This window comes from Thalassophryne amazonica, chromosome 18, assembly GCF_902500255.1.
Source record: "Thalassophryne amazonica chromosome 18, fThaAma1.1, whole genome shotgun sequence".
Taxonomy (NCBI): domain Eukaryota; kingdom Metazoa; phylum Chordata; class Actinopteri; order Batrachoidiformes; family Batrachoididae; genus Thalassophryne; species Thalassophryne amazonica.
The window spans coordinates 32,241,146-32,253,045 of record NC_047120.1 but is presented as its reverse complement, the minus strand read 5'-3'; the positions used below and the strand labels follow the sequence as shown (position 1 = coordinate 32,253,045).

The 11,900-nt window shown below is 38.2% G+C and overlaps 1 protein-coding gene across 2 annotated transcripts in view; it reads right to left on the bottom strand.

Annotated features, from left to right (window-relative positions):
• Positions 1-7,680: 7,680 nt before the first annotated feature.
• Positions 7,681-11,900, bottom strand: part of mta3 (metastasis associated 1 family, member 3) — a 92,071-nt gene continuing 87,851 nt past the window's right edge. Inside the window, exon 19 of one of the 2 annotated variants that reach the window (XM_034193320.1) lies at positions 7,681-8,934. In XM_034193320.1, the coding sequence (XP_034049211.1) occupies positions 8,763-8,934 (172 nt within the window). In that variant the 3' untranslated portion in view covers positions 7,681-8,762. The remainder of the gene's footprint in view (positions 8,935-11,900) is intronic. The other variant, XR_004566363.1, reaches the window with a different exon arrangement.

Sequence of the window (11,900 nt, the reverse complement as noted above, 5' to 3'; positions counted from 1 at the left end):
GCTCAATCGTTAAACCCTCACAAAAAGTGACATATTTCTAGAATCACGTATCAAACTGCCGTATATTTTGTTTTTATTTATGATTTAGGTCAAATTATTGCTTAAACAGTAAAAAAACAAAACAAAATAAAATAAGGTAATTACTACTTTATAATTGTTAGAAACTCAAAATTTTGACTTGATAGCTAAACATAAATTTCAAGCTCAATAGCCAATCATTATTTAAAAAAAATCATTAAATCATTATCTCACAGTTGTGGTGCAGGACATTACAACTAAGTTCAGGTCAAAAGAGTACACGAAGCAAAACTCGAACTCACAACATCAGATTTTTGACCACATATTCAGCCACAATAGGCCAAATTCAACTTGGGTAAAAACACACACAAACTTGTATAAATGCATGGATGAACATTTTGAGTTCGTATTTCATAATTATCACAACCTTTTCCAGTTAATTTTCCTGCAAGATATACTGTAATAATGTCACTTTGCAATAATTATGACACTTTCTTTTTAATGAGTTTGAGAACGTATTACAAAACTTTTTCTCTGAGTCTTTCACGCATATGGAGTATGTATATAAAGGAAAAAAGTATTTTAGCTGTTTTCAGACCAGTATTGTCTTGGTCCTTCCCTCGTACACAAAGATTTGGAAATAAGAGAATTACATGTTCAACATTAGACTGAGTATCCAACCCAGTCCCATGGCATTACAAACCTATTAACTATCAATATGATACAGCATGATTTTTTTTGGGGGGGGGGGGCAAGCAGGCAGAATGATAAGCATTTATCAAAAGGAAAGACACTGAAACTGACAAACATAGACAACACACCACTTTATAGTTTATTGTCCTTTAGATGAATCTGAAATAGACGCTTGTCATTTGATTGATGGATTGTCACGTGCCATTGATAATTTGTCCCATTGTATAGACAAGTAGTTCATTGTATGTTTTCTGACATTTTTCATGCAATTTGGTTAGATTTACTGTGCATTTTAGTTCTATTTGTTTCGCTCCACTGAATGACTCCACTACCGTTTTGTAAAAATGTGTCCATGACACAAGGATGCGAAATCCAGTTCAGCGTAAGCCAGTCAGAAACTTACTATGCAGTCTTCCGGGGGACATCTCTAGCTACCATATAAGCACTGTCAGAAGAAGAGCTGGACAAGTTCCTATCATGATTTTTTTTTTTTTCCTCTGGATGGACGAAAGCCGATCTAAGTACTTTTTCACCTAATTTTAATTAAACTATGAAATGGCAAAGATCTATTTAGGTCTCATATAAAACAAATAATGAATCTTTTCTATCCACACTTGGGTTATCCACCAGCACATCGCCACCAAAACGTCTTTCAGTAATGTTCTCGAAGTGAGCTAAAACTCTGTTACACAAGTACTACATACTACTAACTTACTACACCACAATAGCTGCGGTTTTAATTTGTACAGTTTGACTCAATATAAAAATTTGTACTTACAGTCAAACAGATTTTACTGTCAAACTGCTGTTGTCTCTTTTTCATTATGAGTTGTAATGTGAACCTATGCTGTTTCCTTCATGTCTGGTGTTTGAGTTGTTCAGTTTTAGTATATTGTGTAAGTTTATATTGGTGCAAAGCTGAACAGTATTGGTCTCAGAATATATACATGATTGTGCCTCAGTGGAAGTGCTGAGGGTGCAGAATCCCCCCCTGCTGGAAAAGCAGGTGTCACAGAACCCCCTGCTGTGTTTTCATCTTGTTACATTTCATTTTGCAAGTCCACTTCGAACTCGTTGGCTGTTAATTCCTCCATTTCTTTGTTCGCTTTTTGTTTTGTTTTATTTCGCACGGTGAAAATTGTAAACAAAGTCATAAATCTGACACTTGATCCGGACTGATTGTCATGGTAACGGTCTGGTATGGGAAAACATCAGACCGGAAATCAGCCAATCAGAGCGCGCGTAGCGTTGTAGCGTATAATAAAATAACTTTATTAATGTATTAGAACATTTAAGATTATTATACATCTGACTGAAATACTTTATTCTGATTGGCTGATTCTCATGTAATAATTGCAATACTTTTCACAATAAATCATCCAAAGTTAACAATTGCCACATTATTGACTGATTCTGCACCATTTCGGGCAACATTATGAGTGATTGGGGACTGATTTTGTCATAACGGGGCAACAATGTTTCGCGCATGCACAGGGGTGATGCGTCGCAGACGACATATTTGTTTCTAGTAAAAATAACCAAAAATAAAAAGAATAAAAAATGACTTAGCAAATTTTTCACACAATTGTAAAGATAAATTTATTAACTACACAGATGTATAATTAAACAAATGGTGACTGGTTTATCGGGCAGCAGTCTTCGCGACTCATAATGTGCGAGAAATGTGAGAGAACTACTTGAGGGGGTTGACGATACATTTTTCTTTTTATATGATCAGAGAGGAACAGCACTTGTGGAAGCAGTTGAGTGAGTCCAGCAGCCTCCAGCCACCCGACACTATGTGTGCGGAGTCAGACTACTCGCGATTTGGCCCTATTTTCGCCACCAGTCCATGTGACATTCGGCCCACATTCGTATGATACATGCTAACATGTTGTAAGCACTAATTCGGTGAGGTACCAACTGAGAAATTTGCGGGGTTTTTTGTCACAAATATGTGCCTGCAACTACAGTAGCATACCACTGAGATAGTACACTTACTACCAAGATGTAAAGAGTTGGAGACTTTCAGTTATAGTTAGAAATAATGAGAAATTTCTGTTATTTTGCCCACATCTTCTAATGCGTAGTACTACAAAAAGGATAAAATGACAGAAGATGGAAGCATTGTTCCTCCACAGTCTGTTCCCTCTCCATCAGTCACACCACGTTTCAGTCCGAGTTTTTAAGCCTGTCCGTGTAATTATCCAGATGGACACTCACTCAGTCATCTGATCACACAGAATGCTGTGGCTCTGGTCAGCCTGTCAGTGTAACAAAGCTTGATGAGAACACAGAAAAACGAGATGCAAGAAGATCGGAAAACAGCCAGTTTGTGCCACACAGTGTTCCCGGCTCTTTTCTTTAAACCAGGTCTGTGTCTTGTTTTTCAGATGGCCAGTGGCAACGTGGAGGCCAAAGTAGTTTGCTTCTACAGAAGGAGAGACATCTTCCACAGTCTCATCCAGCTCGCAGACAAACATGCAAGTCAGTGCTAATCCTTGGAGCAAAACTTTTATTTACACACTACATTGTGAGCCTCAGTTTCTCACAGTTCAGCGTCAGACCACATTATTACTTATTTTAAAGTCCTTACATCAAGGGAGCATATCTCCAAAGGTGGTAGCAGCATTTTGTTTTGCAAAATTTTGTTATCTGGTGGTCCTCAGGGAAGAATTTATATATATATATATATATATATATATATAAACAACAACAAAAAAAACTATCATTGTGAGGTGTTTGTTTTTTGTCACTTTCCTAAGATTTTTCCCTTATGGAGTCACAAAAAGTGGGATGTGGTTGAGTGGTGTTAGGTTTTGTAATGTTTTGTTACTATTATTTCATTACCCGAGGCCATCAAATATCGCCATCAGGTATCGCAAAGGCTTTTCATCTGTCCGTCCGTCCGTCTGTGCTCGTCCAGTCCTATTACTGCCAGACTCTTGAAATTCACAGGAAACATTCTTGGGAAACAGACCTTGGACAAGTTCAAAGATGGCTAACCTTGATATATTTTAAGAAAAAAAAAAAATCGCATTCTGTTTCGATCTATTTAGTTTTTGAGTGATAGCCAATCAGAGTAGAGCTGCTCAGTGATGTCAGTGGCTGGTCTCTTCAAAATCGCTTTGTTTTGTGTGTTTATATACGTTTCTCATATATTATGTAAAAGCTAGCGAGAAATAAACACTTCTAAAACTGAAAATGCTGTTTTTGGAACCTAATAACACCTCTGAATTTATTTACAAGAGCTTTCCCAAGGTTAGCGTGGTGATGTCACTTCCTGCTGTCGCTACTTGCTAACAGTTTTAAGCACTTCTAAAACTGAAAACACTTTTTTTGTAACCTGTTAACACCTCTGGAGTCATTTACAAGACATTTTTAGACGTTAGCTTGCATGCTAACTCAAAGCTAACTTCTGTATGGAGTTAAATTTGTCTAATTAATACCACCTGTGTCCCATTCTCCATGTATATCTGGAGCTGTGTCAGGATGGGCACCCATTGTAAAACTTGTGTCAAATCAACATATAGATGTTACACGTCAGGTCGGATCTACATATTGACATTCATGCTGTTTCACCAATTTCCAGCGGAACAGACAGACAAAACCAGACAGCAGTGGGAGGAAGAGTCACATGAAGATACACAAAAAAATCTTTCAGATGAAGACAACAGATCTTGTGATTCCTCACACACAGTTAGCAGGCTCTGAGCTCCAGGAACCTGATTTAATGCTCTGAGATCCCTCCTCATTTGTCAGGAAAGTCTCAAAATGCCTTACTTGTGGGAGTATTGTACAAAACATTCACCCAAACCGATCCATCATACCTCCCCTCAAGAGCAACATAAAACAGGGAGACGGCAACTGGAGGGGGAGAAACGTGTAAAATGTAACCAAGTAACTCACTGAGATCATTGGTCATTTTTTATTATTATTTTCAGCATATTCATTATTCAACACATGACAAACAGTGAACACTAACATAAACATTCTGAAAGAGAAGAAACATGATCCATCAGCTATCAAAGGCTTTCAGCTCACAGACGCGGCAGCGACGCCGCTTTCAAATTCAAACTAATGATAAAAGGAGCAACTGGCAACTTTTAGAGGCAATGCCTGACGGCAATATTGTCACGCAGTCGTAAGACCAGCCCAGTCTCACAAGACAGAATTCATATAGTCAGTGCTGTAATGACAAAAATAAACCTTACCAGCTGCTGGCAAAATGGCTTTTTTTTTGCCTCAAAATTTAGCTGTTGTGTCACAGGCTTGAGAGAAACATGACAGATCCATGCCCTTTTCTGCTGGAAAGCAAGTGCTTGATTGCCCACAGCAGTGATAAGTAGGTATGTCAGCCATAGAAATAAGGTGAGTAGAATTTAGTTTGGTGTGATACAGGTTTATACACTGGGTGATGACGGAGGCATTGCTCTGTTGGTTGATGTAGGGCATCTTCATTTCCATGCCTTTAGAGGGTTTACTGGTGATTCATATGAAGACTAATGTCTCAAGGTTCTGAACCAATTGCTGCTGCTTGTTGATTTAGAATCCAGCAGGAGTGTGCAAGTCATTTGATACAATGCAATGTTTTATAAAAAGGATGACCATGTGTGTGTGTGTGTCACATGCCTCTCTCCAATGTTAGAATCCACACTGCATTTGGCTTACAAAGGAACTAGGATTCAGAACTGGTAATTTCTTCATTTGCAAAAGTCACGCATCTCCAGTAGATTGAACATGGCTGCTTTGCTGGAAGCTGATATTTTGTTTGCTTTGTCTTCAAACTCATCAGGGTCACTTCATGCCAAATCAGCAGATGGGCATAGAAGGCATTAATGACATGCACTGGAATTTTGAGTTTAATTGGGCCAGTGGGTAGAACTGTAACAATTAAGCAATGATTAATTGACTACGGTATTAAATTAATCAACTATTTTGGTGAATTCATTGCTTTGAGTCTTTTAAAGTCCAAATTCTTTGATTTCAGCTTCTTAAATGTGATTATATATATATATATATATATATACATACAGCATTTCACTAGCTGGTTTACTCCCATCTGGCAGTAAATTGAATATATTTTGGCTATGAGCAAAACAAGACATTTGAAGGCATCATCTTGAGTTTTGGATAACACTGATTGACAATTTTCACCTTTTTTGAACATTTTACAGGCTCAACAGTAGCAAAGCAAAAAAAATAACCGATCATAAAAATAATCATTATTTGCAGCCATAGACAACAGTTTACATTTTATTAGCGCAATTTCACTGAGCCCTTTTAAATCAAAATTGAGAACACTTCAGGCCAGCTCCATAACATGCACTTGTTTTTTATAATATGCTTGTAATTTAAATTTTCATCACCGTTTTCATCTTTTTATTTGCCTTTTGTTTGTGTAACAAACAACTTCTTAACCATAGTTTTTATCTTCCACAGAGACGATCACAGCCAATCCTTGAAGCTGGAGAAGGTCACATGGTCCTGCAATGTCAGTGTGTCTGTGCTGACAGCTGGATGCAGCACTTGTCAGACGATGATTCTCAATGAAACAGAACAAATGCTCCAAAAATCAGAACATTCCCACCAACCTGAAAACGCTTAAATTTTTATGTAGTCTTCCACACAGAAAAATTATTTTTCTTTTTATTATTATTTGAAAACAGAAGACATACATCTGACACTGGTGATTTTATTTCATAAATGCCTTCTTTTGTAATGTACCGGCTCTCTGCTGCACAGCTCCCAGCAGGCAGTGCTGCTGCAATGCACAACACAATTTCAGTTTTGACATTTATACATTGCTCTAAAGTATTATTCATATATTACACTACTTGTTTGACCCAAAGACTAGTAAACCCATTTCGAACACAAACACATTTCATCCACATGAATAAAGGTGTATTTTATCTTAAAATTTGAACAATTTCTAAAATCACTTTCATATTTTCATCTTTTGGGCCAAATGGTGTATTTTCAGTGTTCTAGACAAATATGTCTCGCATTCAGAAAGCTGAGACTGTTCTGAACATTTTGCTATACAGCAGATGGGTATATATTATATGCAAGTACTTTAAAAGGGGAAATACTGAAGTTACCATACCTTCAAATGACGTGGATGCGCCAGCCAGTCTGATGGCCCCAGATGTTTTAAAGATTTTATGATTTTTTTTTTCCGTGTCAAATTCATTTGTATAGCGACATTATGTCCATTATGTAAAATAATACATCTAGGCAAGCTGCATAAAACTATTTACTTTTTCAAAGAATTTTTGTTGACATATAAAATATTACACACAAACTTACAGAATCTTCATGTCATTAATGCCTTCCTTTATATCAATTTTTGAAAATAAATTGAGTCATCTGTTGATTTAACATTGAATAACCCATGAAATGACTCATTTAAAAAAAAAAAAAACAATCTAAAAATTTTTGTAGCTGCTAACCAAAACTACTGTTGCAGAAACGGCATTATTAGCTAAAACCATTGTTGTAATGAAAGCCACGATGATTGCTGTTAAAAGCTAAAAATTCTCAAACCATTTTGGTAATTCCTGCTCATTGGGTTATTTACAGGCGTCTTGGCCTTACGCAACTCCTGACCATTTCAAGACAACTCTTCCACTCCTGCTGACATCATGGTAGACTCGTAATCAATTAATTACTCTTGGCTTACTACTAGTTGCTAATTTATCACAATGGTTACAAGAGGGTGCAATTGTGCAATATTGTACAAAAAAGTGTGTATTGTACAATGTAAATGGCTACAAATCATGACCCTTCTCATATCCCAAACTGTGAAAATGTGATAGCCCTTTAACCAGGTTAGCTACCATTACCCATATGAATAGCAAAATTAGTTTATATTTGCACACTCAAAATGGATTGAACCATTGTCAGTTTAATGTTTTAACCCATCACTGTCTTTGTGGGAACTGTTTTACAGAAAGGAGGTTAAAACAGTTTAAAAGAAAATAAATGTTACTTTATTAATGTTCATGCCACAAAACAACCATGTTGAAATTGAAATCGGAGCCTACTTGGGTTCAGAACTAACACCAGAGTTTCTCAGTCAGTATTCAAACTCCTGATGATGATTAGATTTTTTTTCATGCTATAAAACTGGAAATTTTGAGTTTGTATGTCACGTCAAAAACACCATTAAGGTGAATACATATTTAATCTGAGTGAGTTTGTACAAGCACCAGGTTGGAAATACATCAATGACTAGGTATCTTTTGAGTGCCCTGCACTCAGTGGTAGGATTAAAGAGTCTGTCTTCATGACCAGGGTTAGATTTCATGATGATAATGGGTACACACTTAGCACGTTTCTCATTATCATGACCAAATATGACTGGCCTGGAGACATAAATCTGGCCGACGACACACAAGACTGGCACAGTTTTAGGAGTCGGAATGTTAAGAAATTTAGCGGGTGCTCTTCTCTTCGTTTTTAATATCGAAACATTGACTTTGATAATCCAAAATGTCCATCGTATGAAGTATGTAGCCCGCTTTACACATTACACCCCCTCCCATTGCAATCCAGCCTAATGCCCCAACCCAAAATAACTTTATACAAATGGGTAAAACTCCACAATTCACCATCAACACAAATGTCACACAAAATTCTGTCCTCATGTCCATTCAAAAAAAAAAAAAGAAAGAAAGAAAGAAAGAAAAAAATTAAAGAGAAGCCCACATCAACACTGCCTTTCGCTCATGTTGCTAGCTTAATCAAACATACAGCCTCTCTGTCATTCAGTCACATGTGCACATGTATATACACACAGGAACACTCTCAGGGATTCAAGAGTGAACAAACAGGTACAACCTGCCCTCAAGTGTGCATTTGTGTTGCATCACGGCTCATCACATCCTTTTGCCAGAGTTAGACAGCTGGGTAGATGGCAGCAAGGATCAAAACGGTACGTCTTCAAGCAGTAAGAGCAAAGGAGGGTCTGAGGGTTTAATGAAAGAATGGGTGGTGGGGTTCTGTGTGACAATTTGCTTGTCAGTGTGTCTGTCAGTAGCTGTGGTCCCTCAGTCGTGAATGACAATAGGGCCCCGCATCCTCAGGCTCGGGTGTGGATGTGGAGGAGCCAGGACAAGCCCCTGTGGAGGGGCCTGGGAGATCCGGCGCAGAGTGATTTGCTCACAGGGCTGCCGGCAGGCGCGTCTGAGCTGTGACCGTGACAGCAGTCGTCTGGCCCTCCTGGAGAGGTGGCGACAGAATAATACATGAGCGCGATTAAAGACTCAGTAGCACAGGTCAGTTATAAGAAAACTCCAGTATGACACACTTCATGAAACCTCTAACCAATACATCACATTTAGACACATTTAGCATTGTTTTGACCAAGCCAGACTGATGGTGGGACCACATTAGTGTTCAGAATAATAGTAGTGCTATGTCACTAAAAAGATTAATCCAGGTTTTGAGTATATTTGTTATTGTTACATGGGAAACAAGGTACCAGTAGATTCAGTAGATTCTCACAAATCCAACAAGACCAAGCATTCATGATATGCACAGTCTTTAAGGCTATGAAATTGGGCTATTAGTTAAAAAAAAAAAAAAAAAAAAGTAGAACGGGGGTGTTCACAATAATAGTAGCATCTGCTGTTGACGCTACAAACTTAAAACTATTATGTTCAAACTGCTTTTTTAGCAATCCTGTGAATCACTAAACTAGTAATTAGTTGTATAACCACAGTTTTTCATGATTTCTTCACATCTGCGAGGCATTAATTTTGTTGGTTTGGAACCAAGATTTTGCTAGTTTACTAGTGTGCTTTGGGTCACTGTCTTCTTGAAACACCCATTTCAAGGGCATGTCCTCTTCAGCATAAGGCAACATGACCTCTTCAAGTATTTTTACATATCCAAACTGATCCATGATACCTGGTATGCGATATATAGGCCCAACACCATAGTAAGAGAAACATGCCCATATCATGATGCTTGCACCACCATGCTTCACTGTCTTCACTGTGAACTGTGGCTTGAATTCAGAGTTTGGGGGTCGTCTCACAAACTGTCTGTGGCCCTTGGACCCAAAAAGAACAATTTTACGCTCATTAGTCGACAAAATATTCCTCCATTTCTATTTAGGCCGGTTGATGTGTTCTTTGGCAAATTGTAACCTCTTCTGCACGTCTTTTATTTAACAGAGGGACTTTGCGGGGGATTCTTGCAAATAAATTAGCTTCACACAGGCGTCTTCTAACTGTTACAGCACTTACAGGTAACTCCAGACTGTCTTTGATCATCCTGGAGCTGATCAATGGGTGCGCCTTTGCCATTCTGGTTATTCTTCTATCCATTTTGATGGTTGTTTTCCGTTTTCTTCCACGCGTCTGTTTTTTTTTTTGTCCATTTTAAAGCATTGGCGATCATTGTAGATGAACAGCCTATAATTTTTTGCACCTGCGTATAAGTTTTCCCCTCTGCAATCAACTTTTTAATCAAACTACGCTGTTCTTCTGAACAATGTCTTGAATGTCCCATTTTCCTCAGGCTTTCAAAGAGAAAAGCATGTTCAACAGGTGCTGGCTTCATCCTTAAATAGGGGACACCTGATTCACACCTGTTTGTTCCACAAAACTGACGAACTCACTGACTGAATGCCACACTACTATTATTGTGAACACCCCCTTTTCTACTTTTTTTTTTTTTAATAATAGCCCAATTTCATAGCCTTAAGCGTGTGCATATCATGAATGCTTGGTCTTGTTGGATTTGTGAGAATCTACTGGTACCTTGTTTCCCATGTAACAATAAGAAATATAGTCAAAACCTGGATTAATCTTTTTAGTCACATAGCACTATTATTCTGAACACTACTGTATGACAAAAGGGTAATGTTTGTTGGCGTGTTGGTAGGATGATCCAAAAGATACTTACCTGTTTTTGACCATCAGAAATGTTGGGATTATAAACTATTCTGTTTTAGCCTGAAATCCAGTATAAGGCCCTTGAGCCCACTGGTGCTGGTGCTTATCCCTAGATTCTATAGCATGAAGCGGATGAAAGTCTGACTACCCTGGATGGAATGGCAGTCGACACAAGTGACACACAGCTGGGTGAATTGACACAATGTGCCTTGTTCAAGGACATGGACAAGTACCATGTCCATTTTAGAGAGCCATACATTTTTGTTTCACATTTTCTGAAAGTGTGTTTTACTAATTAACCTGTTTTCATAACCAGGCTTGGTGCTACTGATTATTTCTCATTTCTGGAGTGGTTGCAGTGACTACAAAGTGGATACAAGTCAAGAGAAACACCAATGAAATCTAGTTTTAAGATGCTATTTAGAAACTGTACAAGAAAAAGCTATGAACTACAATAGGTAGTGCTAAAACCCTAAATTACCATCGGGACTCAGTTGGCATAATGGGTCACCTTTTAATCCACAACTGATTTTCACACAAACATGAGAAATGGATGGTGAGAAAGAAAAAACAGTTTAAAAATGTTCCTGCAGTCTACTGCGTCCACAGAGCTTTCTCTTATCATGTCCCTGTTCTGTAGAATGATCTCCCTGCGTCAATAAAACAGTCAGATTCAGTAGAGACTCTCAAGTCCAGACTTAGACGAACATATTTTTCCTTTCGTATGGCTAGCATACTGGCATATTATGTTACGATGCTTTTTACTTTAATTCATTTTATTAGGAAAGGGGGCGTGCCGCGGCCTCAACTTTATCTAAATTCTGGGTCTTTTTGTGAACCTTAAGGCTAGTGGCTGGCGATCACCTTAGTATTTCTTTTGTTTTTCTTGTTACTTAATGCCGACGAATTATACTGTATTTATGTTGTCTTTCCGATGCCTGATTCTGCTTTTTCTTTTCTCTGAGGTGCGGCTCCATCCAGAGATGGGTGTGGCATCTGCTTTGGAAACCCTCCTGTCCTGTGCACCGGCAACATTTCTTCTATATTGTTTTTTTAATTGTTTTGTAATTTCTGTCGGTAGCATGGCCCAAGCAGAGGGTCACCCCTTTGAGTCTGGTCTGCTTGAGGTTTCTTCCTCAGAGGGAGTTTTTCCTTACCACTGTCACCTGTGCTTGCTCTGGGGGTTGGTAAGGTTAGACCTTAACTGTGTGAAGTGCCTTGAGGGAACTTTTTTGTGATTTGGCGCTATATAAATGTTGAAACTGAAATACCGAAGGTTAGTAA